This window comes from Oncorhynchus nerka, linkage group LG19, assembly GCF_034236695.1.
Source record: "Oncorhynchus nerka isolate Pitt River linkage group LG19, Oner_Uvic_2.0, whole genome shotgun sequence".
Classification (NCBI taxonomy): domain Eukaryota; kingdom Metazoa; phylum Chordata; class Actinopteri; order Salmoniformes; family Salmonidae; genus Oncorhynchus; species Oncorhynchus nerka.
This window is the reverse complement of record NC_088414.1, coordinates 726,725-750,466: the sequence shown is the minus strand read 5'-3', so window position 1 is coordinate 750,466 and position 23,742 is coordinate 726,725. Positions and strand designations below refer to the sequence as shown.

General features: G+C 42.0%; 1 protein-coding gene across 1 annotated transcript in view; it reads left to right on the top strand.

Annotated features, from left to right (window-relative positions):
* The window catches only part of LOC115147124 (mitogen-activated protein kinase kinase kinase 1-like), a 191,321-nt gene that overhangs the window by 59,059 nt on the left and 108,520 nt on the right, over window positions 1-23,742 (top strand). The window contains 1 exon segment of the mRNA XM_065004604.1: window positions 16,959-17,109. Within this exon segment, the coding sequence (XP_064860676.1) occupies window positions 16,959-17,109 (151 nt within the window).

The window sequence follows — 23,742 nt, the reverse complement described above, 5'->3', positions numbered from 1 at the left end:
TGGCATAACATAGTTAAAATCGTACAGTCTGTGCGGGCCTTAGCTTCTTGGCGCTACCCATCCCGTTAGCGGGATCATTTTCGTCAGCAACCGCTGAATAGCAGAGCACAACAGTCAAATAATATTACTAAAAAATATTCATATTCATGAAATCACAAGTGCAATATTGCAAAACACAGTTTAGCCTTTTGTTAATCCACCTGTCGTCTCAGATTTTGAAATTATACAAAGCAATCCAAGCGTTTGTGTAAGTTTATCGATAGCATAGCATAACATCATGTACACTTAGCATCAGGAAGCTTGGTCACGAAAATCAGAAAAGCAATACAATTAATTGTTTACCTTTGAAGATCTTCGGATGTTTGCACTCACAAGACTCCCAGTTACACAACAAATGTTCCTTTTGTTCCATAAAGATTATTTTTATACCCAAAATACCGACGTTTGTTTGTTGCGTTATGTTCAGAAATCCACAGGAAAGAGCAGTCACGACAAAGCAGACTTTATTATCCATAATTATATCCATAATGTCCACAGAAACATGTCAAATGTTTTTTATAATAAATCCTCATGTTGTTTTTAAAATATATATTCGATAATATATCAACCGAGTGTGTAGGTTTTTCAATAACAGCGGGAGGAACAATGGCCGCTTTACTCGGTTGCGCAAAAACTCACTCTGAGAGCCCCAACCTATCAACTTACGCAATGTGATCCTTCACGCTCATTTTTCAAAATAAAAGCCTGAAACTATGTCTAAAGACTGTTGACACCTTAGGGAAGCCATAGAAAAAGGAATCTGGTTGATATCCCTTTAAATGGAGGATAGGCTTGCATAGGAACAGAGAGGTTTCAAAATAAGAGGCACTTCCTGATTGGATTTTCCTCAGGCTTTCGCCTGCAATATCAGTTATGTTATACTCACAGACAATATTTTTACAGTTTTGGAAACTTTAGAGTGTTTTCTATCATAATCTGAGAATTATATGCATATTCTAGTTTCTGGGGCTGAGAAATAGGCAGTTTCAAATGGGTATTTGTTTAGCCAAAAACAAAAATACTGCCCCTACACGCAAAAGGTTAAGCCTACACATTAAAAGGATAGTTCTGGATTTAGCCTTCATCTACTTTCCCAGAGTCAGATGAACTTGTGGATACCATTGTTATTTTTACTATTTGCAGTTTGATGGAAGTTGCATTCTAGCTTTTGCGCAATTGCTAACTAGCATTAGGACAATGACTGGAAGTCTTTAGGAACAGCTAACATGATAGCTGTTCCTATAGACTTCGTCATTGTGCTAACACTAGATAGCATTGGCTCGCGAAACATAAATGTGGTATCCACGAGTACATCTGACTCTGATCCTTGAAGCAATTTCACTAACAATTACAAACCATCAACCTCACATAAACATTTGCCCCATATTTATTTATTTTATTTAACCTTTATTTAACTAGGCAAGTCAGTTAAGAACAAATTCTTATTTACAATGACGGTCTACCCGGGAACAGTGGATTATCTGCCTTGTTCAGGGGCAGAATGACAGATTTTTACCTTGTCAGCCCAGGGATTCAATCCAGCAACATTTCGGTTACTGGCCCAATGCTCTAACCTCTAACCGCAAGGCCACCTGCCGCTCCTTAAACCCCAGTCCACTTCCTTGTTGCAATATCTTCTACTTCAAATGACTCTTCAATTCTCAGAACAGGAAGACTTCCTGTCCCCCCAACCAACCAACCACTTGTTATTGTCGAACCAACAGACATTTTTTGCCACGTCAAGTCGAACCCCCTATTCAATCGACTAACAGAAAAGGCCAAAGGGGGTAGAGCCATTGATCAGAATGTAAATTAAAGATGACTAGTTGCCGCAGCTCGCCCTGGTCTGCGTGTGACTCCCCACGGACATGTGGAGCCGAAAGCTTAGCCCACTGGGTGAGTTCCTTTCAGGATGAGGGATCCACCTCGCTGGGTCGTTCACTCCACTCATTAAGTGAAGGGATGCGTCCCAAATGGCACCCTATTCCCATGATCGTGCACTACTTTTGACCAGCCATTGCAGTGAGATCTGGCAAACAACGGTATCCAATGGAGCGATTTTCCCTCTCAGAGGAAAGGCTGATATAATTGATTTAAGATTTTTACCCTCCAATTTGAATCATCGGCCCAACAACCAATGATAACAGTTTTGTGAGAGACTTTTGATGTTTCAGCTAGATGTGGTATTTTTTTTCTCATGAGTTTGTAATTTTCCCAAGTGGGAGGTCTTGAATGGTCACCAATGGCCTTTTGTTTGTTCAAGGAGTTAGTAGCTCTAGGGACTTTGTCCTTTTTTAAACTTTTTTAAACTTTTTCTATGGTTCAAATGAAATTGAGAATTTACATTTGAAGAAGTGATTTGAGCAAGATTCATGCACTTTTGACCTAATGAGTGACCAGTCCACACCTCCAAGTCCAGCCAATGGAAAAAGACTCCAAGTCTTTAAGGCAAAGTGTTTGGACCTGAAAGGGGTCCAAGGGGGACGCTCATTCACAAAGCAGCATCGGGAGTGCAGCGAACAATACTGTCAGTTCCCATTTGTATGATGTACTGTAAATCTAACGGGCTCAGACTGCTGTGGCTCCTTAACATAACATCCTCCTCTGTGAGGCGGAATATTTGTTCTGAAGCACTCCAACCCGACAGCCTTAAACACAGACTGGCCAGGGGTAGGAGGAGGATTTGTTTGCTCTGGGGTTGTATTGGGAAGTATACATTAGTTAACATAATACACGTGGAGCCCCCAGAGTTTATAAGGCCCATATAGGCCTCCGAATGCTCTCATTCTGTTTGGGCAAGATGGCTCAAACAGTAGGTTCTTGTACCAGACGGCGCTCACCTTACTGCTGTCTCCCACCCACTCCGCAACGATGGTAGTTAATGCCATTTTAGCTTCTCTGCTGTGTGCCTCTCCTCCATGTTCTCAGTACATGGGACTTCATGTCCCACTTCTCATCAATGTGACGGCTCGTTGCAGTGATGTTTGACAGCGTGTTCATAGACGTCCATCAATCTGTTGTTAACACCACGTATAGTGTTTTGAGAGCTCACGCTTTGTATTTGCAGAGCAATCATTGTACAATTTCTCCATCCGGGCCGTGACATTTTTCCGACATGGCATCTTTTAGTCTGGTTCTAGATTTGCCATTAGGGCATTGAAACAGACACCCTCTACTGTTGACAATGGCTGCATATCAACTGCAATAATTTGTGTAATCAGCGCTGTGATTTTCTCACTCCGTCCATTATCTCACTGGTGCCAGCAACGTGTTGGATCTCACGGTGACGTTTTGGTTAGGGAGCAGCTACTCTTCCTGGGGTCCGGCAAAGTTAAGCCAGTTATACAATTTGAAAAACATTACAATACATTGATTACAGAATTCACAACACATTAAGTGTGTGCCCTCGGGCCCATACTCCACTACCACATATCTACAATGCAAAATAATAAAATGGCGCCGACAAAGATGGTTGCCTCGCTTCGCGTTCTTAGGAAACCATGCAGAATTTTATTTTTTATGTATTATTTCTTACATTGTTACCACAGGAAATCTTAAGTCTTATTACATACAGCCGGGAAGAACTATTGGATACAAGAGCAAAGCCAATTTTCCAACATTACGACCAGGAATACGACTTTCCCGAAGCAGTCCTCTCTTCGGACCACCACCCAGGACAATGGATCTAATCCCAGCAGCTGACCAAAAACAACGGCGACACAGAAGGTCTTCCGGTCAGGCTTCGTAAACGGGCACATTGCTCACCGCTCCCGAGTATACTACTCGTCAATGTCCAGTCTCTTGACAACAAGGTAGATTAAATTTGAGCAAGGGTTGCCTTCCAGAGAAACATCAGAGATTGTAACATTCTCTGTTTCGCAGAAACATTGCTCTCTCAGGATATGTTGTCTGAATCGGTCCAGCCACAGGGCTTCTCCATGCATCGCACCGACAGAGATGAACACCTCTCTGGGAAGAGGAAGGGCAGGGGTGTATGCTTTATGATTAACAACTCATGGTGTGATCATAACAACACACAGGAACTCAATTCCTTCTGCTCACCCGACCTAGAATTCCTTACAATCAAATAACGGCCATTCTACCTACCAAGAGAATTCTCGTCAGTTATAGTGACAGCTGTGTACATCCCCACTCAAGTGAACACCAAGACGGTCCTCAAGGAGCTTTACTGGTCTCTATGTAAACTGGAAACTATATACCCGGAGGCTGCATTTATTGTAGCTGGGGATATTAACAAAGCAAATTTGAGATACAGTAAATGTTGCCTAAATGTTTTCAGCATATTGATTGCACGACACGTAGGGCTGATACTCTCGACCACTGCTACTCTAACTTCCGCGATGCACACAAAGCCCTCCCCCGCCCTCCCTTCGGCAAATCCAACCACGATGCCATCTTGCTCGTCCCGGTTCATAGGCAGAAACTCAAACAGGATGTACCAGTGCCAAGAACCATTCAACGCTGGTCTGACCAATCGGAAGCCACACTCCATGATTGTTTTGATCACCCGGAATATTTTCCAGTCAGCTTCAGAGAACGCTGACACGTGGGTGTGTTTATAAATAAGTGTATTGGAGATGTTGTACCCACTGTGACTATTAAAACCTACCCTAACCAGAAACCGTGGATGGATGATGGCATTCGCGAAAAACTGAAAACCATGGAAAGAGGTCTGGTGATATGGCTGAATATAAACAGTGTAGTTCCCTCAACAAGGCAATCAAACAAGTGAAATGCCGGTACAGGGACAAGGTGGAGTCGAAATTCAACAGCTCAGACACGAGACGTATGCGGCAGGGTCTAAAAGAAATCACGGACTACAAAAACAAAAACAGCCACGTCACGGATACCAACGTCACGCTTCCAGACAAACTAAACACATTATTTGCCTGCTTTGAGGATAATACAGTGCCACCATTGCGGCTGGCTAACAAAGACTTGCAGCCCCCCCGCACCTTCTCAGTGGCTGACGTGAGTAAAACATTTAAACATGTTATCCCTCGCAGGGCTGCTGACCCTAGCCGTGTCCTCAGATATGCGCAGACCAGCTAGCTGGTGTGTTTACAGACATATTTAATCGCTCCCTATCCCAGTCTGGTTTCCCCATATGCTTCAAGATGGCTACCATTGTTCCTGTACCCAAGAAGGCAAAGATGACTGAACTAAATTACTACCGCCCCTTGGCACTCACTTCTGTCATCATGAAGTGCTTTGAGAGGCTAGTCAAGGATCATATCACTGCCATCTTACCGGCCACCCTAGACACACTTCAGTTTGCATACCGCCCCAACAGGTCCACAGATGACGCAATTGGAAAATGTTAAGTTCCTGGGCGTACCCATCACAGACAAACTGAAATGGTCCACCCACACAGGCAGTGTGGTGAAGAAGGCACAGCAGCGCCTCTTCAACCTCAGGAGGCTGAGGAAATTTGGCTTGTCACCCAAAACACTGACAAACTTCTACAGATGCACAACCGAGAGCACCCTGTCGGGCTGTTTCACAGCCTGGTACGGCAACAGCACCGCCCTCAACTTCAAGGCTCTCCAGAGGGTGGTGCGGTCGGCACAACGCATCACCGGGGGCAAACTACCTGTCCTCAATGACACCTACAGCACCCGATGTCACAGGAAGGCTAAAACGATCATCAAGGACAACAACCACCCGAGCCACTGACTGTTCACCCCGCTATCATCCAGAAGGCGAGGTCAGTACAGGTACATCAGAGCTGGGACCGAGAGACTGAAAAACAGCTTCTATCTCAAGGCCATCAGACTGCTAAACAGCCATCACTAACTCAGAGAGGCTGCTGTCCACATTGAGACCCAATCACTGGACACTTAATAATGCATCACTAGTCACTTTAAACAATGCCACTTTAAATAATGCCACTTTAATGTTTATGTAGATTCCCAAAACAGTATGTTTGCGAGAGTAGATATTGATGTCTTGTAAGTAGTTCATTTGAGATGCATTTGGATTTTTGATAATGCTTCATGTTGTGACACTTTCCAATCATACATTTACACGGTCAAAACAGAAGCATACAGTCTGTTGTGAGATGGAGTGAAGTCAGCCTACAGTGTGAAAAGTGGAATCTTTTTGTAGTCAAGTGTTTTAGCGGAATTACTTTTCTGTACTAGTTTAGAACTTCCCTTTAATAGAGTTTATCGCCAGCACATTGGAGATCGACTCTTTCAGCAGAGCAATGTATGGTAGTGTGATCAACTGCATTTAAACCGGGGTTTCCAGTGTGACAAGACTGTGTAATCCTGCTGAGCTAAAGCCTAGGCACTAGCTTGGGGAGCTAACTCAAGTCTTCAGATCATAGAGGTTATGGTAAGTGGTTCATCATGCGAAAGTGATTCCCCTCATCACGTTTGATTAGGGATGGACATAAAAAAATAGTTTTACTGTATTTTTAGAAAACACGGCCCGCACTGGAAATAAATATGTACACATTTATCTATAGACCTATTCCAACAGTGCACGACAAGGTTTAATTTATTACCATTACATATAACAAATCCTAATTCCTATATTGCATATTGAATACAGTGCCTTCAGAAAGTATTCACACCTCTTGATTGGTTCATATCTTTTGGATTTAATTGTCATTTTTTGTCAACGATCTAAACAAACTCCTCGAATGTCAAAGTGAAGAAAAATTTGAACAATTTGTATTTATTAATGAAAAATAAAACACTACATTTTGTTTAGATAAGTATCCAATCCCCTGAGTCAATACATGTTAGAATCACATTTGGAAGTGATTACAGCTGTGAGTCTTTCTGGTTACGTCTCTAAGAGCTTTGCAAACCTGGATTGTACAATATTTTCCCATTCTTAAAAAAATTATTCAAGCTCTTTCAAGTTGGATGTTTATCATTGCTAAACAGCCATTTTCAAGTCTTGCCATCAAGCAGATTTAATGCAAAACTGTAACTAGGCCACTCAGGAACATTCAATGTTGTCTTGTAAGTAACTCCAATGTATAATTGGTCTTGGGATTTAGGTTATTGTCCTACTGAAAAGTGCATTTGTCTCCCAGTATCTGGTGGAAAGCAGACTGAACTAGCTTTTCTTCTAGGATTTTGCTTAGCTCTATTCCTTTTCTTTTTATCCTAAAACACTCCTTAGTCCTTGCCAATGACAAGCATACCTATAACATGATGCAGCCACGACCATGCTTAAAAATATGAAGAGTGGTGCTCAGTGATGTGTTGTGTTGGATTTGCCCCAACATAATACTTTGTATTCAGGAAAAAAAGTTAATTTCTTTGCAACATTTTCTGCGGTATTACATTTAGTGCCTTATTGCAAACAGGATGCATGTTTTGGAATATCTTTATTCTGTACAGGCTTCCTTTTCACTTTGTCTTCATTTTCACCCATCTCAGCCATTTAACTCTGTAACTGGTTTAAAATCACCATTGGCCTCATGGTGAAATCCCTGAGCGGTTTCCTTCCTCTCTGTCAACTGAGTTAGGAAGGACACCTGTATCTTTGCAGTGACTGGGTGTATTGATACACCATCCAAAGTGTAATTAATTGGATGTCATAAGGTGAATGCACCAATTTGTAAGTCGCTCTGGATAAGAGCGTCTGCTAAATGACTTAAATGTAAATGTAAATTAATAACTTCACCATGCCCAAAGGGATATTCAATGTCTGCTTTTTTCTTTACCCATCTACCAATTGCGAGGCATTGGAAAACATCCCTGGTCTTTGTCGTTGAATCTGTGCTTGAAATTCACTGCTCAATTGAGGGACCTTACAGATAATTGTATGACTGGGGTACAGAGATGGGCTAGTCATGTTAAACACTGTTATTGAGCACAGAGTTAGTCCATGCAACTTATTATCTGACTTGTTATGCAAATGTTTACTCCTGTTATTTAGGCGAAGCCAAGCCAAACCAAGCGGTTGACTACTAATTGTGGGGCTTGCAAATCAAAAGCCCCAGCTTAAATCTTCTACATACTTTTTATTATTATTACTTTTTAGCACACTACTCCTCTTACACTGTTTCAACTAGAAATGGCGTTCAAACTTTAAACGTGCAGACTGGTCTCGCTTGAGTTGCTTGTGTACAACGTTTTGATCAAATCAAATGTATTTGTCACATACACATGGTTAGCAGTTAATGCGAGTGTAGCAAAATGCTTGTGCTTCTAGTTCCGACAATGCAGTAATAACCAACGAGTAATCTAACCTAACAATTCCAGAACTACTACCTTATACACACAAGTGTAAAGGGATAAAGAATATGTACATAAATATATATGAATGAGTGATGGTACAGAACGGCATAGGCATGATTCAGTAAATGGTATCGAGTACAGTATTTGTAGGTGACCAAATACTTATTTTCCACCATAATTTGCAAACAAATTCATTAAAAATCCTACAATGTGATTTTCTGGATTTTTTTATCTCATTTTGTCTGTCATAGTTGAAGTGTACCTATGATGAAAATTACAGGCCTCTCTCATCTTTTTAAGTTGGAGAACTTGCACAATTGGTGGCTGACTAAATACTTTTTTGCCCCACTGTACATATGAGATGAGTAATGTAGGGTATGTAAACAAAGTGGCATAGTTCAAAGTGGCTAGTGATACATGTATTACATAAAGATGCAGTAGATGATATAGTACAGTACAGTATATACATATACATATGAGATGAGTAATGTAGGGTATGTAAACATTATATTAAATAGCATTGTTTAAAGTAGCTAGTGATATATTTTACATCAATTTCCATCAATTCCCATTATTAAAGTGGCTGGAGTTGAGTCAGTGTGTTGGCAGCAGCCACTCAATGTTAGTGGTGGCTGTTTAACAGTCTGATGGCCTTGAGATAGAAGCTGTTTTTCAGTCTCTCGGTCCCTGCTTTGATGTACCTGTACTGACCTCGCCTTCTGGATAATAGCGGGGTGAACAGGCAGTGGCTCGGGTAGTTGTTGTCCTTGATGATCTTTATGGCCTTCCTGTGACATCAGGTGGTGTAGGTGTCCTCGAGGGCAGGTAGTTTGCCCCCGGTGATGCGTTGTGCAGACCTCACTACCCTCTGGAGAGCCTTACGGTTGTGGGCGGAGCAGTTGCCGTACCAGGCGGTGATAGAGCCCGACAGGATGCTCTCGATTGTGCATCTGTAGAAGTTTGTGAGTGCTTTTGGTGACAAGCCCAATTTCTTCAGCCTCCTGAGGTTGAAGAGGCGATGCTGCGCCTTCTTCACAACGCTGTCTGTGTGGGTGGACCAATTCATTTTGTCCGTGATGTGTACGCCGAGAAACTTAAAACTTACTACCCTCTCCACTACTGTCCCATCGATGTGGATAGGGGGGTGCTCCCTCTGCTGTTTCCTGAAGTCCACAATCATATCCTTTGTTTTGTTGACGTTGAGTGTGAGGTTATTTTCCTGACACGACACTCCGAGGGCCCTCACCTCCTCCCTGTAGGCCATCTCGTCGTTGTTGGTAATCAAGCCTACCACTGTAGTGTCGTCCGCAAACTTGATGATTGAGTTGGAATCATGCATGGCCACGCAGTCGTGGGTGAACAGGGAGTACAGGAGAGGGCTCAGAACGCACCCTTGTGGGGCCCCAGTGTTGAGGATCAGGGGGGTGGAGATGTTGTTACCTACCCTCACCACCTGGGGGCGGCCCATAAGGAATTCCAGTACCCAGTTGCACAGGGCGGGGTCGAGACCCAGGGTCTCGAGCTTGATGACGAGTTTGGAGGGTACTATGGTGTTAAATGCTGAGCTGTAGTCAATGAACAGCATTCTTACATAGGTATTCCTCTTGTCCAGATGGGTTAGGGCAGTGTGCAGTGTGGTTGCGATTGCGTCGTCTGTGGACGTATTTGAGCGGTAAGCAAATTGGAGTGGGTCTAGGGTGTCAGGTAGGGTGGAGGTGATATGGTCCTTGACTAGTCTCTCAAAGCACTTCATGATGACGGAAGTGAGTGCTACGGGGCGGTAGTCATTTAGCCCAGTTACCTTAGTTTTCTTGGGAACAGGGACAAGGGTGGCCCTCTTGAAGCATGTGGGAACAGCAGACTGGGATAAGGTTTGATTGAATATGTCCGTAAACACACCAGCCAGCTGGTATGCGCATGCTTTGAGGACACGGCTGGGGATGCCGTCTGGGCCTGCAGCCTTGCGAGGGTTAACAGGTTTAAATGTTTTACTCACGTTGGCTGCAATGAAGGAGAGTCCGCAGGTTTTGGTTGTGGGCCGTGTCAGTGGCACTGTATTGTCCTCAAAGCGGGCAAAAAAGTGATTCAGTCTGTCTGGGAGCAAGAAATCCTGGTCCGCGACGTGGCTGGTTTTCTTTTTGTAATCTGTGATTGACTGTCGACCCTGCCACATACCTCTTGTGTCTAAGCCGTTGAATTGTGACTCTACTTTGTCTCTATACTGACGCTTAGCTTGTTTGATTGCCTTGCGGAGGGAATAGCTACACTGTTTGTATTCGGTCATGTTTCAAAGTCACCTTGCCCTGGTTAAAAGCCGTGGTTCACGCTTTCAGTTTTACTTTGACCACTTTTTTAATAACTTAGACAAAAAGTTAGAGGGTATGTATGACATGTTGGTTTACAGTACCAGTCACTAGTTTGGACACATCTACTCATTCACGGATTTTATTTTATTTTACTATTTTCTACATTGTAGAATAATAGTGAAGACATCAAAACGATGAAATAACACATATGGAATCATGTAGTAACCAAAAACGTGTTAAACAAATATATTTTCAATTTGAGGTTCTTCAAAGTTGCTACCCTTTGCCTTGATGACAGCTTTGCACACGCTTGGCAATCTCTCAACCACTGTTAAATCAAATCAAATGTTATTTGTCACATGTGCCGAATACAACAGTTGAAATGTTTACTTACAAGCCCTTAACCAAGAATGCAGTTTTAAGAAAATACAACAACAAAAGTTAGAGATAAGAATAGCAAATAATTAAAGAGAAGCAGTAAATAACAATAGTGGGGCTATATTACAGGGGGTATCAGTACAGAGTCAATGTGTTAATATGCAGGGGCACCGGTGTCGATGTAATTGAGGTAATTATGTACATGTAGGTAGAGTTATTAAAGTGGCTATGCATAGATAATAACAGAGAGTAGCAGCAGCGTGGGGGGCAATGCAAAAGTCTGGGTAGCCATTTGATTAGATGTTCAGGAGTCTTATGGCTTTGGGGTAGAAGCTGTTAAGAAGCCTCTTGGACATAGACTTGGCACTCTGGTACCGCTTGTTGTGCGGTAGCAGAGAGAACAGTCTATGACTAGGGTGGCTGGAGTCTGACAGTTTTCGGGCCTTCCTGACACCGCCTGGTATAGAGGTATTGGATGGCAGGAAGCTTGGCCCCAGTGATGCACTGGGCCGTATGCACTACCCTCTGTAGTGCCTTGCGGTCGGAGGCCGACCAGTTGCCATACCAGGCAGTGATGCAACCCGTCAGGATGCTCTTGATGGTGCAGATGTAAAACCTTTTGAGGATCTAAGGACCCATGTCAAATATTTTCAGTCTTTTGAGGTGGAATAGGCTTTGTCGTTTTTGGTGACGTGGATGCCAAGGAACTTGAAGCTCTCAACCTGCTCCACTACAGCCCCGTCGAAGAGAATGGGGGCATGCTCGGGCCTCCTTTTCCTTTTGTCCACAATCATCTCCTTTGTCTTGATCACGTTGAGGGAGAGGTTGTTGTCCTTGCACCACAGTCAGGTCTCTGACCTCCTCCTCCTGATCTCATTGTTGTCGGTGATCAGGCCTATCACTGTTGTGTCATCAGCTACAGTGCCTTGCGAAAGTATTCGGCCCCCTTGAACTTTGCGAACTTTTGCCACATTTCAGGCTTCAAACATAAAGATATAAAACTGTATTTTTTTGTGAAGAATCAACAACAAGTGGGACACAATCATGAAGTGGAACGACATTTATTGGATATTTCAAACTTTTTTAATAAATCAAAAACTGAAAAATTGGGCGTGCAAAATTATTCAGCCCCCTTAAGTTAATACTTTGTAGCGCCACCTTTTGCTGCGATTACAGCCTTGCTTTGTTAATTTAGCAGACAAGACCCTCTTATTTCCCGAGCCCGTATCACAGTCAAGACACCTATTTTATAGTAAAAAAAAACATGATGTAAGATAACAGAATAAAATTGAACAGAATATTTTTCTAAATGAAATAAAGTTGCCACTGCGAAGTGATGCGCATATCGCGTCTGGAACAGTTCTTCTCAAAAGAGTCATCATTTGAAACTGGGCTCAATTTGGCGAGTTGAAAGACAGTCTTCTTTTCGATATGCAGACGTTGGATTTAGTTTATTCTGTCTGTTCTTTTTGAATTTTTAAAATGGATGAAGAATTCCACATTGAACACTGCATGGTGATGAATTATGGCCACAACATCTGGTTTGGTGAGTAGGCCTAGGCTTAATGATTCTGATTTAAAATGAGCTTTTTGTCTTTATCAAACTAATGTTTCAGTGTGGAACCTGTCTATGTTTAGGGGTGTTATAGCCTAGGCTAACCAATTCTAAATGCAAAGGCTCCCGAGTACTGCAGCAGTCTAAGGCATTGCATCTCAGTGCTAGAGGCGTCACTACAGACCCTGGTTCTGTTCCAGGCTGTATCACAACCGGCCGTGATTGGGAGTCCCATAGGGCAGCGCACGATTGGCCCAGTGTCGTCTGGGTTAGGGTTTGGCCGGGGTAGGCCGTCATTGTAAATAAGAATTTGTTCTTAACTGACTTAGCTAGTTAAATCAAATAAAAAAAATATATATAATAATAGCAGTTCACAAAGTGGCCTAAGCGGAAAATAGACAGGACACAATTATTCCAAAACAGCAGCTCGTTGTTGGAACACCAGTCCATTTTGAATTTATGATAAAACTGTCGTCAATGGGCAAGGAATTTAGCTTGTGTATCCCATCAGCTACAGTGGTTGCTCAACTAAAAGTTTTGAGATTATGCTGCGGCATTTAGAGGTCATTTGTGGTTTAGTATGGCACCCTGCATCACTGCTTCATTGCTCTAAATCACCACAAGGTGGAGGTAGAGCACTGATTACGCTTTTGGGTCCCAAGGCGCTGATGTGTCTCTATCTGACAATGAATGGGCAACATTAACAAAATAAAAATTGATAGTTGTGCTTCAAAATTAAATGTCAGTGAACTGAATGATGAGGATGAAGAAGGTGATTGAATTTATAACAATAGTGTTGCTATTCCTCTGTCCTGCACGCGCACACCCTGAAAAATACACTTATTTTGTTTCTACTCTTCAGTATTACTTAAAACTGTTGTTACACTAAGGTTTTTTATTCTAAGAGAAACAAAAACGTTGAATTATATTCCATGATATTCTTAAGATGTATGTGTTGACTAAATATAAACAAGTGATGTCTGCTAAATAATCAAGTTGACGGCACCTACATAAAGCTGAGTGACTCAGTCATTCATGGCTTTGATCAAAATAAATAAGTACCAACATTCTTTCTGATAGTCTTTAATCAAGAAATGTTTTGGTTATCCTGACATGGACACCATTTATTATAATAGCCATTAAAGACAATTTCATATTATTATTTACACTAAACATCAATATAAACATGAAACAATGTAAAAGATTTCACTGAGTTAGTTCATATAAGGAATATCATAAAAGTCAACATCATCAGTACTGACTTACCAATCATGTAGGTAGTAAATAAGAAGTAAAGCATATGTTAGAGTAGAACTTGGTAGTGATGAATAGTTTTTTGTGGCGATATATTGCCATCTGGTGGTGACTAGAAACAATTGCATAATAGGAATGATTACAAATTGATGGTCCTTAAGTTATTGAATTTCACTTGCCACTGTCTATACCACATATGTCAGAGTCAAGGCCCGCGGGCCACATCCGGCCCGCAAGAAGGTTTTTTACGGCCCCTGGGATGATCTTGATTTATTATTAGAACCGGCCCGCAGCAAGCCGGCAGCCCGCAGATCTTTTACACGCACCAATACTACATTTCCCACAATGCAAAGGTGACGCACCGAGCAGTAGGCTGCTTCATTTCAATATTTATTGGCACAGCAGTCGTCAGCATCACAGTAAAATTAACTTTCAGATACCCATCAAAAATGGCAAAACGGAAGGTGGATACTGAGAACCGGGGTTTCAAACAAGGTGGGAGTCGGAGTATATGTTCACGAAGGTAGCTGGAAAACCTGTGTGTCTTCTGTGTGGAGAAAGTGTGGCGGTACTGAAAGAGTATAATCTGAGACGACATTATGAAACGAAACACGCGGACAAAAACAAGAATATGGACATGGAACAAAGGCTACAAAAGGCAGAGGAATTAAAACGAGGCCTCAAATCTCGACAGGCTCTGTTCAAAAAGCCAAATCACAAGGCCAGGCTGCTGTCAAGGCCAGTTTTATTTTGGCAGAAGAGATCGCTAAATCAGCCCGGCCATTTACGGAGGGGGATTTCATCAAAAACTGCATGATTAAAGTTTGTGACGAAGTTTGCCCAGAAAAAGGCAACTCTTTTTAAATGTGAGTCTGAGCAGAAACACCATTGCCGAGAGAGTAGACCAGTTGTCCATCAATCTAAAAGAGCAGCTTGTGAAAAAGGGAAAAGATTTTATTGCATATTCCTTGGCTGTGGATGAGAGCACCGACATTTCTGACATTGCCCAGTTGTCAATTTTCATCCGCGGAGTGGACTCCAACCTAAGCGTGACAGAGGAGTTTTTGGCTTTACGTCCTATGCATGGCACAACTACGGGGCATGATTTGTATGAAGAGGTGTCAAGATGTGTAAATGAGATGGAGCTGCCTTGGGAAAAACTCGTGGGTTTGACAACCGACGGAGCACCTGCGATGTGGGACACAGGAGCGGACTGGTGGCGAAGATACGGGAAAAGATGCAAGAGGAAAACGCGACAGGTGAGCTGACAGCTTATCATTGTATCATACACCAGGAAGCGTTGTGCGGTAAAGCCTTGAAAATGGAGCATGTAATGAGCATCATCACGCGCACAGTTAACTTTATCAGAGCCAAAGGTTTGAATCACCGCCAGTTCAAGGCATTTCTGACGGAGTTAGAAACGGAGCATGGTGATTTGCCTTATCACACAGAGGTGCGATGGCTAAGCCAGGGAAAGGTGCTTCAAAGATGTTTCGAGCTTCGTGAGGAGATTTGTCTGTTCTTGGACAGCAAAGGGAAAGACACAACACAACTCCGAGACGAAATGTTTCTGTGTGAAATGGCTTTTCTGTGTGACATTACGAGTCATCTGAATGCAATAAACTTGCAGCTGCAGGGTCGGGATCGTGTCATCTCTGATATGTACAGTACAGTGAAGGCATTTAAAACCAAACTGACTCTGTGGGAGACGAGATGCGGAAAGAAAATTTGAGCCACTTTCCCAGCTGCCAGACCATGAAAGAGAAGCTCTCTACCAGTGCGTTCCCGAGCACACAGTTGGCTGATAAAATAGGTATGCTTGCCGCTGACTTTCGACGCCGATTTGCTGACTTTGAAGCACAAAAAGCAGGTTGGAACTGCTCGGTAACCCATTTGCTGTTGACGTGGAAAGCTCACCACCAAACCTCCAAATGGAGTTGATTGACCTCCAATGCAATGATGCACTGAGGGCAAAATATGCGGCAGTGGGTGCTGCGGAGTTCGCCCGTTTCCTCCCGGCACAATGCCCCAGCTGCGCATCCAGGCTGCTCAAACGTTGTCTATGTTTGGCAGCACATACCTGTGTGAACAACTGTTTTCTTTGATGAACCTGAACAAAACATCACACAGAAGTCGACTTACTGCTGAACACCTCCACTCAATTCTGAGGATTTCTTCAGCTCAGAGCCTTACCCCGAACATTGATGAACTTGTGGAAAAGATGGGACACCACCAAGTATCACCCTCAACCTCAAACAAGTGAACATTACTGTGCAATCACATATTTAGAGTTTTTACTCAGTTCAAGTTTAAAAGTTAAAATTTAATATTTGTTTTCACTGCATGTTACTTCTCCTTAAACAAAGTGTTGTTTTTGATTAATAGATTTTTGCACTTTATTTTTTTGTATTTCAATCCAATTATATTTTAAAAATATTTCAGTTGAGTGGATGATAGAAAATTGCTATTATTGTTTTTTCTTTGAAGTAAATTTAGCCCACTTTTGCTAAAATAGAAAATATAGTCTACTGATGGTGCCTTGAATACCGGTTTCTTTCATTTAATGTTCATGTTATGGGGATATTTATATAAAGGAAATTTGTCTTTTGTGTCTGTTGAAAATTAAAGATTACTGACAGAGCCATAAGAAAATATTGCTTTATTTATCTGATCATATTGTAATATATTTGTTAGGTTTTCAGTAGGTTCAATTAGGTTCACTAGACTATATGCGTCATTTAAAAATTTTTCAATGAACATTCGAACAGTCCGGCCCTCGTCTTGTAGCTGATTTTTTTATTTGGCCCTCCGTCCATTTGACTTTGACACCCCTGGTCTATACGAACCCCATGAATGAGACTTGGACGTGTAGCATGGCAGACCACGTATTATCTTACTCTACTCCCTCTCCCTTTGGTAGCCTTTTGAGCCAAAGCCTAGGCATTAGCTCAGGGAGCTAACGCAAATCTTCATGTCTTAGACAAGGTTAGTCATACTCTGTAGAGTTCTCTTCCTCTGCTCTCTCTGCGGGCTCTTTAGTCACAACATGTGTTAGCTTCCCAAAATCCAAGTTTTCAGGTCTTAGACAAGGTTACTCATCATGCAAGCATGGTTCACCATACCACATCCCTACACTAGCACATTATGCCCACTCTGTAGAGTGTATTGTTTAACTATGCTTTCTCTGTGGTTTTTGTGTAGTTGCGACATGGAGAGTAAAGACACCCTGCGAGGTCTGCAGAAGATTGAGGACCGCCCTGAGGACAGGATGATCCGGGAGAAACTCAAAGCTACCTGCATGCCCAACTGGAAGCACGAATGGCTGGAGAGACGCAGTAGGAGGGGCCCCGTGGTGAGCTGCTGTAACCTGACACACAAACACATGTGCGATCATGCAGACACACTCACATGCACGTATACACACACACACACAGGGCCATGATCTGCCCAACGATGCATCTTTTTCAGACCAACTCAATGCATTTTATGTACGCTTCAACAATAACAACACCGTACCGTGCATGAGGGCCCCCGCCGACCTAGAGGACTGGGTGATCTCACTCGCAAGGCCGCAGTGCTGGATGGTATTCCAGGGAGCATGCACAGAAATGCTGGCAGGCATATTCACTGTAATTTACAACCTCTCCTTGTCCCAGTTTGTAATCCCCACGTCTTAAGATGACCACCATCGTTCCTGTTCCCAAAAACTCTTAAGGCTTCATTCCACAATAACTACTGCCCTGTAGCACTCACATCTGTAATCATGAAGTGCTTTGAAATGCTAGTTATGGCACATATCTACTCCATCATCCCAGACACCCTAGACCCACCCATCAAGTTTGCTGACGACACAAGGTTGGTAGGCCTGATCAGTTGGTTTTGGGTGGTGCGGACAGCCCAGTACATCACTGGTGCCGAGCTCCCTGCCATCCAGGACCTCTATCAGACGGCATGTAAAATATTTAAAGACTTCATCCACTCAAGCCATAGACTGTTCTCTGCTTTCACACAGCAAGCGGTACCGTGCATCAAGTCTGACACCAACAGGCTCCTGAACAGCTTCAATTCCCAAGCCATAGACTGTTCTCTCTGCTTTCACACAGCAAGCGGTACCGTGCATCAAACCTGACACCAACAGGCTCCTGAACAGATTTTTTTCTTAACTGACTTGCCTAGTTAAATAAAGGTAAAATAAAGAAATAAAAAAATTGACAGGTGCCTTTCCAAATTATGTCCAATCAATTGAATTTACTACAGGTGGACTCCAATCAAATTGTAGAAACATGTGAAGGATGATCAATGGAAACAGGATGCACCTGAGCTCAATTCCGAGTCTCATAGCAAAGGTTCTGAATACTTATGTAAGTTAGGTATTTATGTTTCTTGTTTTTTTTTACATTTGCAAAAAAATCTAAACCGTCGCTTTGCCATTATGGCGTATTGTTTGTAGATTGCACATTGTAAATATGGTATTGGAAATGACCTTGTATCTAGGTTTCTTTGTTCTACCTTATGTTATTTTTAATGCTACATTGATATTGATTACTGCAGTGTTGGGTTTGGTACAATAAAGGCATTTGTGCACGTGACAATGAGAACCTAAAATGACTGCGTGTCTCCGTACTAATCGTTCGAATAGCAAATCGTTTTTTGGGGGACGCACATTTTTCTCCTCTTTCACTCCTGACTGTGTTCAAATCAATGATGCCATAAAGGGTGGACTGGCAGCCATTGTGAGTGTACCCAAAGGAGCAATGCAGGAAGTGAAAGTACGTCTAGCCATCAATGTAGGGTGTCCATCCTCTCTGCCCAGAGTTGGTGAAAACACGTTTTGGTAATGACATTTCACTTATGTTATAAAATACATTTTACCAAGACAAATATGATTCTTCATGTTTTGAATTGTTCAATGGGATCTTTCTCTAACATATCATGAACATTATATCCAAGAAGTTTGGTTTTCTAACCTAATACAGCCGATAATAAGCAACGAGCTGACAGTGACGTGTTGACAGATGAGATGCAGTTTTAATCGCCAAAACTTTTGAGGATTTTATATTTTGTGGTCGTTGTTGCCACGGGTCGCAAATAGCAAGATTAGTATGGCAATTGCTGAATTCAATGTAAAAGGCTTTGGAAATAAAAACCTTTGGGGTACACTCAGTGCTCACAGATTTCACAGACATGCATGTGTTTTTGTGAGAAGTCTTCGAAAAAGAACAGGAACTTTAAATTAATATGAACAGAGTATACTACACTGAACAAAAATAGAAACACAATATGCAGCAATTTGAAAGATTTGACTGATTTACAGTTCGTATAAGGAAATCAGTCAATTGAAATAAATTCATTGGGCCCTACTCTATGGATTTCACATGACTGGGAATACAGATATGCATCTGTTGGTCACAGATACCGTACAAAAAAGGTAGGAGCGTGGATCAGAAAACCAGTCAGTATCTGGAGTGACCACCGTTTGCTTCATGCAGCGCAACACATCTTTTTCACACAGAGTTGATCAGGCTATTGATTGTGGCCTGTGGAATGTTGCTTAATGGCTGTGTAAAGTTGCTGTATATTGACGGGAACTGGAACATGCTGTCGTACACGTCAATCCAGAGCATCCCAAACATGCTCAATGGGTGACACATCTGGTTAGTATGCAGGCCATGGAAGAACTGGGCCATTTTCAGCTTCCAGGAATTGTGTACATATCCTTGTGACATGGGGCCGTGCATTATCATGCTGAAACATGAGGTGATGGCTGAGGATGAAAGGCATGACAATGGGCCTCAGGATCTCGTCTGGTATCTCTGTGCATTATCATGCTGAAACAGGAGGTGATGGCTGAGGATGAAAGGCATGACAATGGGCCTCAGGATCTCGTCATGGTATCTCTGTGCATTATCATGCTGAAACATGAGGTGATGGCTGAGGATGAAAGGCATGACAATGGGCCTCAGGATCTCGTCATGGTATCTCTGTGCATTATCATGCTGAAACATGAGGTGATGGCTGAGGATGAAAGGCATGACAATGGGCCTCAGGATCTCGTCATGGTATCTCTGTGCATTATCATGCTGAAACAGGAGGTGATGGCTGAGGATGAAAGGCATGACCATGGGCCTCAGGATCTTGTCATGGTATCTCTGTGCATTATCATGCTGAAACATGAGGTGATGGCTGAGGATGAAAGGCATGACCATGGACCTCAGGAACTCGTCATGGTATCTCTGTGCATTCAAATTGACATTGATAAAATGTAATTGTGGTCGTTGTCCGTAGCTCATGCCTGCCCATACCATAACCCCACCGCCAGCCACCATAAGGCATTCTGTTCACAACGTTGACATCAGCAAACCTCTCGCCCACATGATGCCGTACACGCTGCCTGCCGTCTGCCCGTTACAATTGAAACCAGGATTCATCCATGAAGAGCACACTTCTTCAGTGTGCCAGTCGCCATCGAAGGTAACCATTTGCCCACTGAAGTCGTTACGACACCGAACTGCAGTCAAGTCAAGACCCTGGTGAGCTTCCTTGAGATGAGATTCCTTGAGACGGTTTCTGACAGTTTGTGCAGTAATTATTTGATTGTGCAATCCTACAGTTTCATCAGCTGTCCAGGTGGCTGGTCTCAGACGATCCCGCAGATGAAGCCGGATGTGGAGGACCTGGGCTGTCGTGGATACACATGGTCTGCGGTTGTGAGGCCAGTTGGACGTACTGCCAAATTCTCTAAAACGACGTTGGAGGTGGCTTATGGTAGAGAAATTAACATTCCTGCAGTCAGCATGCCAATTGTACGTGCCCTCAAAACTTGAGACGTCTGTGGCATTGTGTTGTGTGACAAAACATTTTGGAGTGGCCTTTTATTGTCCCCAGCACATGGTGTGCTTGTGTAAGGATCCTGCTGTTTAATCAGCTTCTTGATATGAAACATCTGTCAGGTGGATGGACTTTCTTGGCAAAGGAGAAATGCTCACTAACAGGGATGTAATCGAATTTATGCACAAAATTTGAGAGTTTTCAGTAATCTTTCATTTCAACTCATGAAGCATGGGTTGACATGTTGCGTTAATATTTTTGTTCAGTATAAAATATGAAAATACTACGTCAGGTCTCAAAATCGATATTGTTTTATGTTTTATGTCCTCCAGATTTGAGAAGAAAGACGACGAGTACAATGGTAAGCTTGTCAAGTAGCCTTAATTCTCACACAGCATCCAACCTAACTGACGCAATGCTATTTTCCTGAATTATAACCACATTTTTTCTCTGTCATCCATTTATTTAGTCACTCTAATTTTGACCATCCTACAAGGGTAAAATCTTCAACAAGTTTTGAACGAATTATGATAGAGACGTGAGGTTTTGGACCATTGGTTTTCTTAGAGGATTATCGACACAATTAACATTTTATTTTAAACAGATGCATTTTTGATTGGACACCCTAAAATATGTGCTGTGATTTGTTGATTCAACTTAAAATGCATTCCATTGTATGAGCCACATCAATTAACATCATTAGAATTCAAATTTGAATTTACAATGATATGTTTGCATCACAATACCAGGCAGCTATTGCAAGAATCAGGGGTTATATCTTTCCTTTCTGTTTGTTTTTTGTGCAGAATGGCACCAGATTAAAATCATAACACGTCATACCTTTTTGTAGTTAACCTCATAGTCCACCAATACCGTATGCGGGTTCGTGACTAGGGCTCAAGCTCATTAGCATAACGCACAATGCGAAAAAATATTCCTAAAAATATTTAACCTCCACACATAAACAAGTAAAATAGCTCAAATGAAAGATAAACAAGTTGTTTATCTACCCAGCAAGTCAGATTTCTAAAATGTTTTACGGCGAAAACATAGCACATATTTATATTAGATCACCACCGAAATAAAAGGCAAGCGGCGGCCATTTTGTCCCAGAAAAAATAACATTTAAAAGTAGGATTAAAAAATAAATAATTCACTAACCTTTTGAAAATCTTCATCAGATGACAGTAATATTACATGTTACACAGTACATTTAATTTTTTTTCAATAATATGCTATATAATATCCATAAATCTCGGTTGACAACATTTAAAAAAAAAACATGCTACTCAAATGTCAGGAGAAATGATGATAGCTCCGACAGATAACGTCAGATAACAAGCAATAAACATGACTAAATATACATGTTCTACATATAGTTACAAAGATACACTTCTTCTTAATGCAACCGCTGTATTACATTTATTTTTAACGTTACAGACATCGTTCACTTGGCTATACTAGGAGTCGGCGCTCCGATATTAGCAGTACGTTTGGAGTCCACAGAAACCCAAAATAACCACATAAATATTCCCTTACCTTTGATGTTCTTCCATCAGAAGACGTAGGAGTCATACTTACCCAATACATCATTTGGTTTCACGTTGTGTGTCCCTGTATTAGCATATGCTAACAGCTTCAGCTGGAATGCATCAAAAATGACTTCTGGTCCAGCACTCTGCGCATTAAAACTTCCAATTTACATATTATATGTCGATTAAACTGGTCAAACGATGTGCAAAATCGAGCTTTATGATGTTTTTAGCATGTAGAACAAAGGACAGCGCTAACAGACAAACCGGCTTCGAATGCTGCATGTTGGAAAAAGACATACTCCAAATCGGTCGCGTGCAATAGAGTGCCCGGTTTTGAGAGGGACACGCGGAATTTCACGCGCCAAAGGTGCAGGGCTCGTGCGATTCTCACAGTGAACACGCCATTTGAAAGCAGACATCGCGCTGAACTGACAGAGACTGTTCATGGATCCGTAGCTGCCTGGGAAGGGTGTTGGCGATGACGTCAAAGTAGACCCAACTTTTCCATTGTTGACAGAGTGTTTGGGAGAATGGCTCTCCTGAGACTTCTGCTTTACATACAGACATAATTTAAACGGTTTTAGAAACTTTAGAGTGTTTTCTATTCAATAATAAAAAAATATGCATATATTAGCAATTTTGGGTAAAAATATTTTCAGTTTACTATGGGTACGCACTTTCTCCAACAGGGGCAGTATAGAGCAGGAGTTCTAAGAGGCTAATAAATCCAATGTGAAACTATAGTATCCTTAACAAGCATTGAAAAGGTTCATCCATTCTTCTCTAATTTAAAATGTCTCATAGCCATAGACATTCTTGTAATGTCAGTAGGCTACTAGACTATGCTTCCGAGGGACAGGTTGCCTACAAACACACACACACACACACACCAGGTTTTCCATTAGCCGGTAGGCATAATTGCAAAAAAGACGATTAAATGAAATTGTAGCCAGGAGAGGCTGTCTATCATAGCCTTCAGCCCGAATTTGCGCTTCACCATCATTCTCACTCACACTCATTGCGGGCATCTGCTGAGGAGAGAGAGGAAGAGAGTGGAACCTTGGTCTATGCTTTTTTCTGAAACCAATCCAATAAAATTGGAGCCAGCAATGGCCCGGAGAGGCTGTCTGTCTAATGTCTATCGTCTATCGAGGAGAGAGCGAAAGAGAGTGGAGCCTTGGTCTAGGTTACTGTTGATTACGAAGATGGAGGCCTTTTTGTTAAACAAATGTTAGATGAAAAAGAGCAGGCTTATGCCTACAGTGAAAAAGTGTACAAGAGTAATATCCTCTTTTATTGTAGTGGACTAAGATGGGAAGAAATGTAGTGTGCAACTCGCAATTCAGGTAGGATGCAATTTTGGAACTTACATTTTTTTATTTACGTATTTATAATAATTCATTTTATTATTATTGTATATCATTGTTATTATTGTAAGCCTATTTATTAATTGAAACCAGTTATTTTTTTTACATATAAACAATGGCTTGACTTCATTTGAAAATTACCCCAATAAAGTTAAGAATCTTTTGTGAAGGTTTGGTGTGGTGTGGCTATTATTAAGCTTTATCGACACTCCAACTGACTCCAACATTTGACCTTGAGGTGAGGAAGAATGTTTT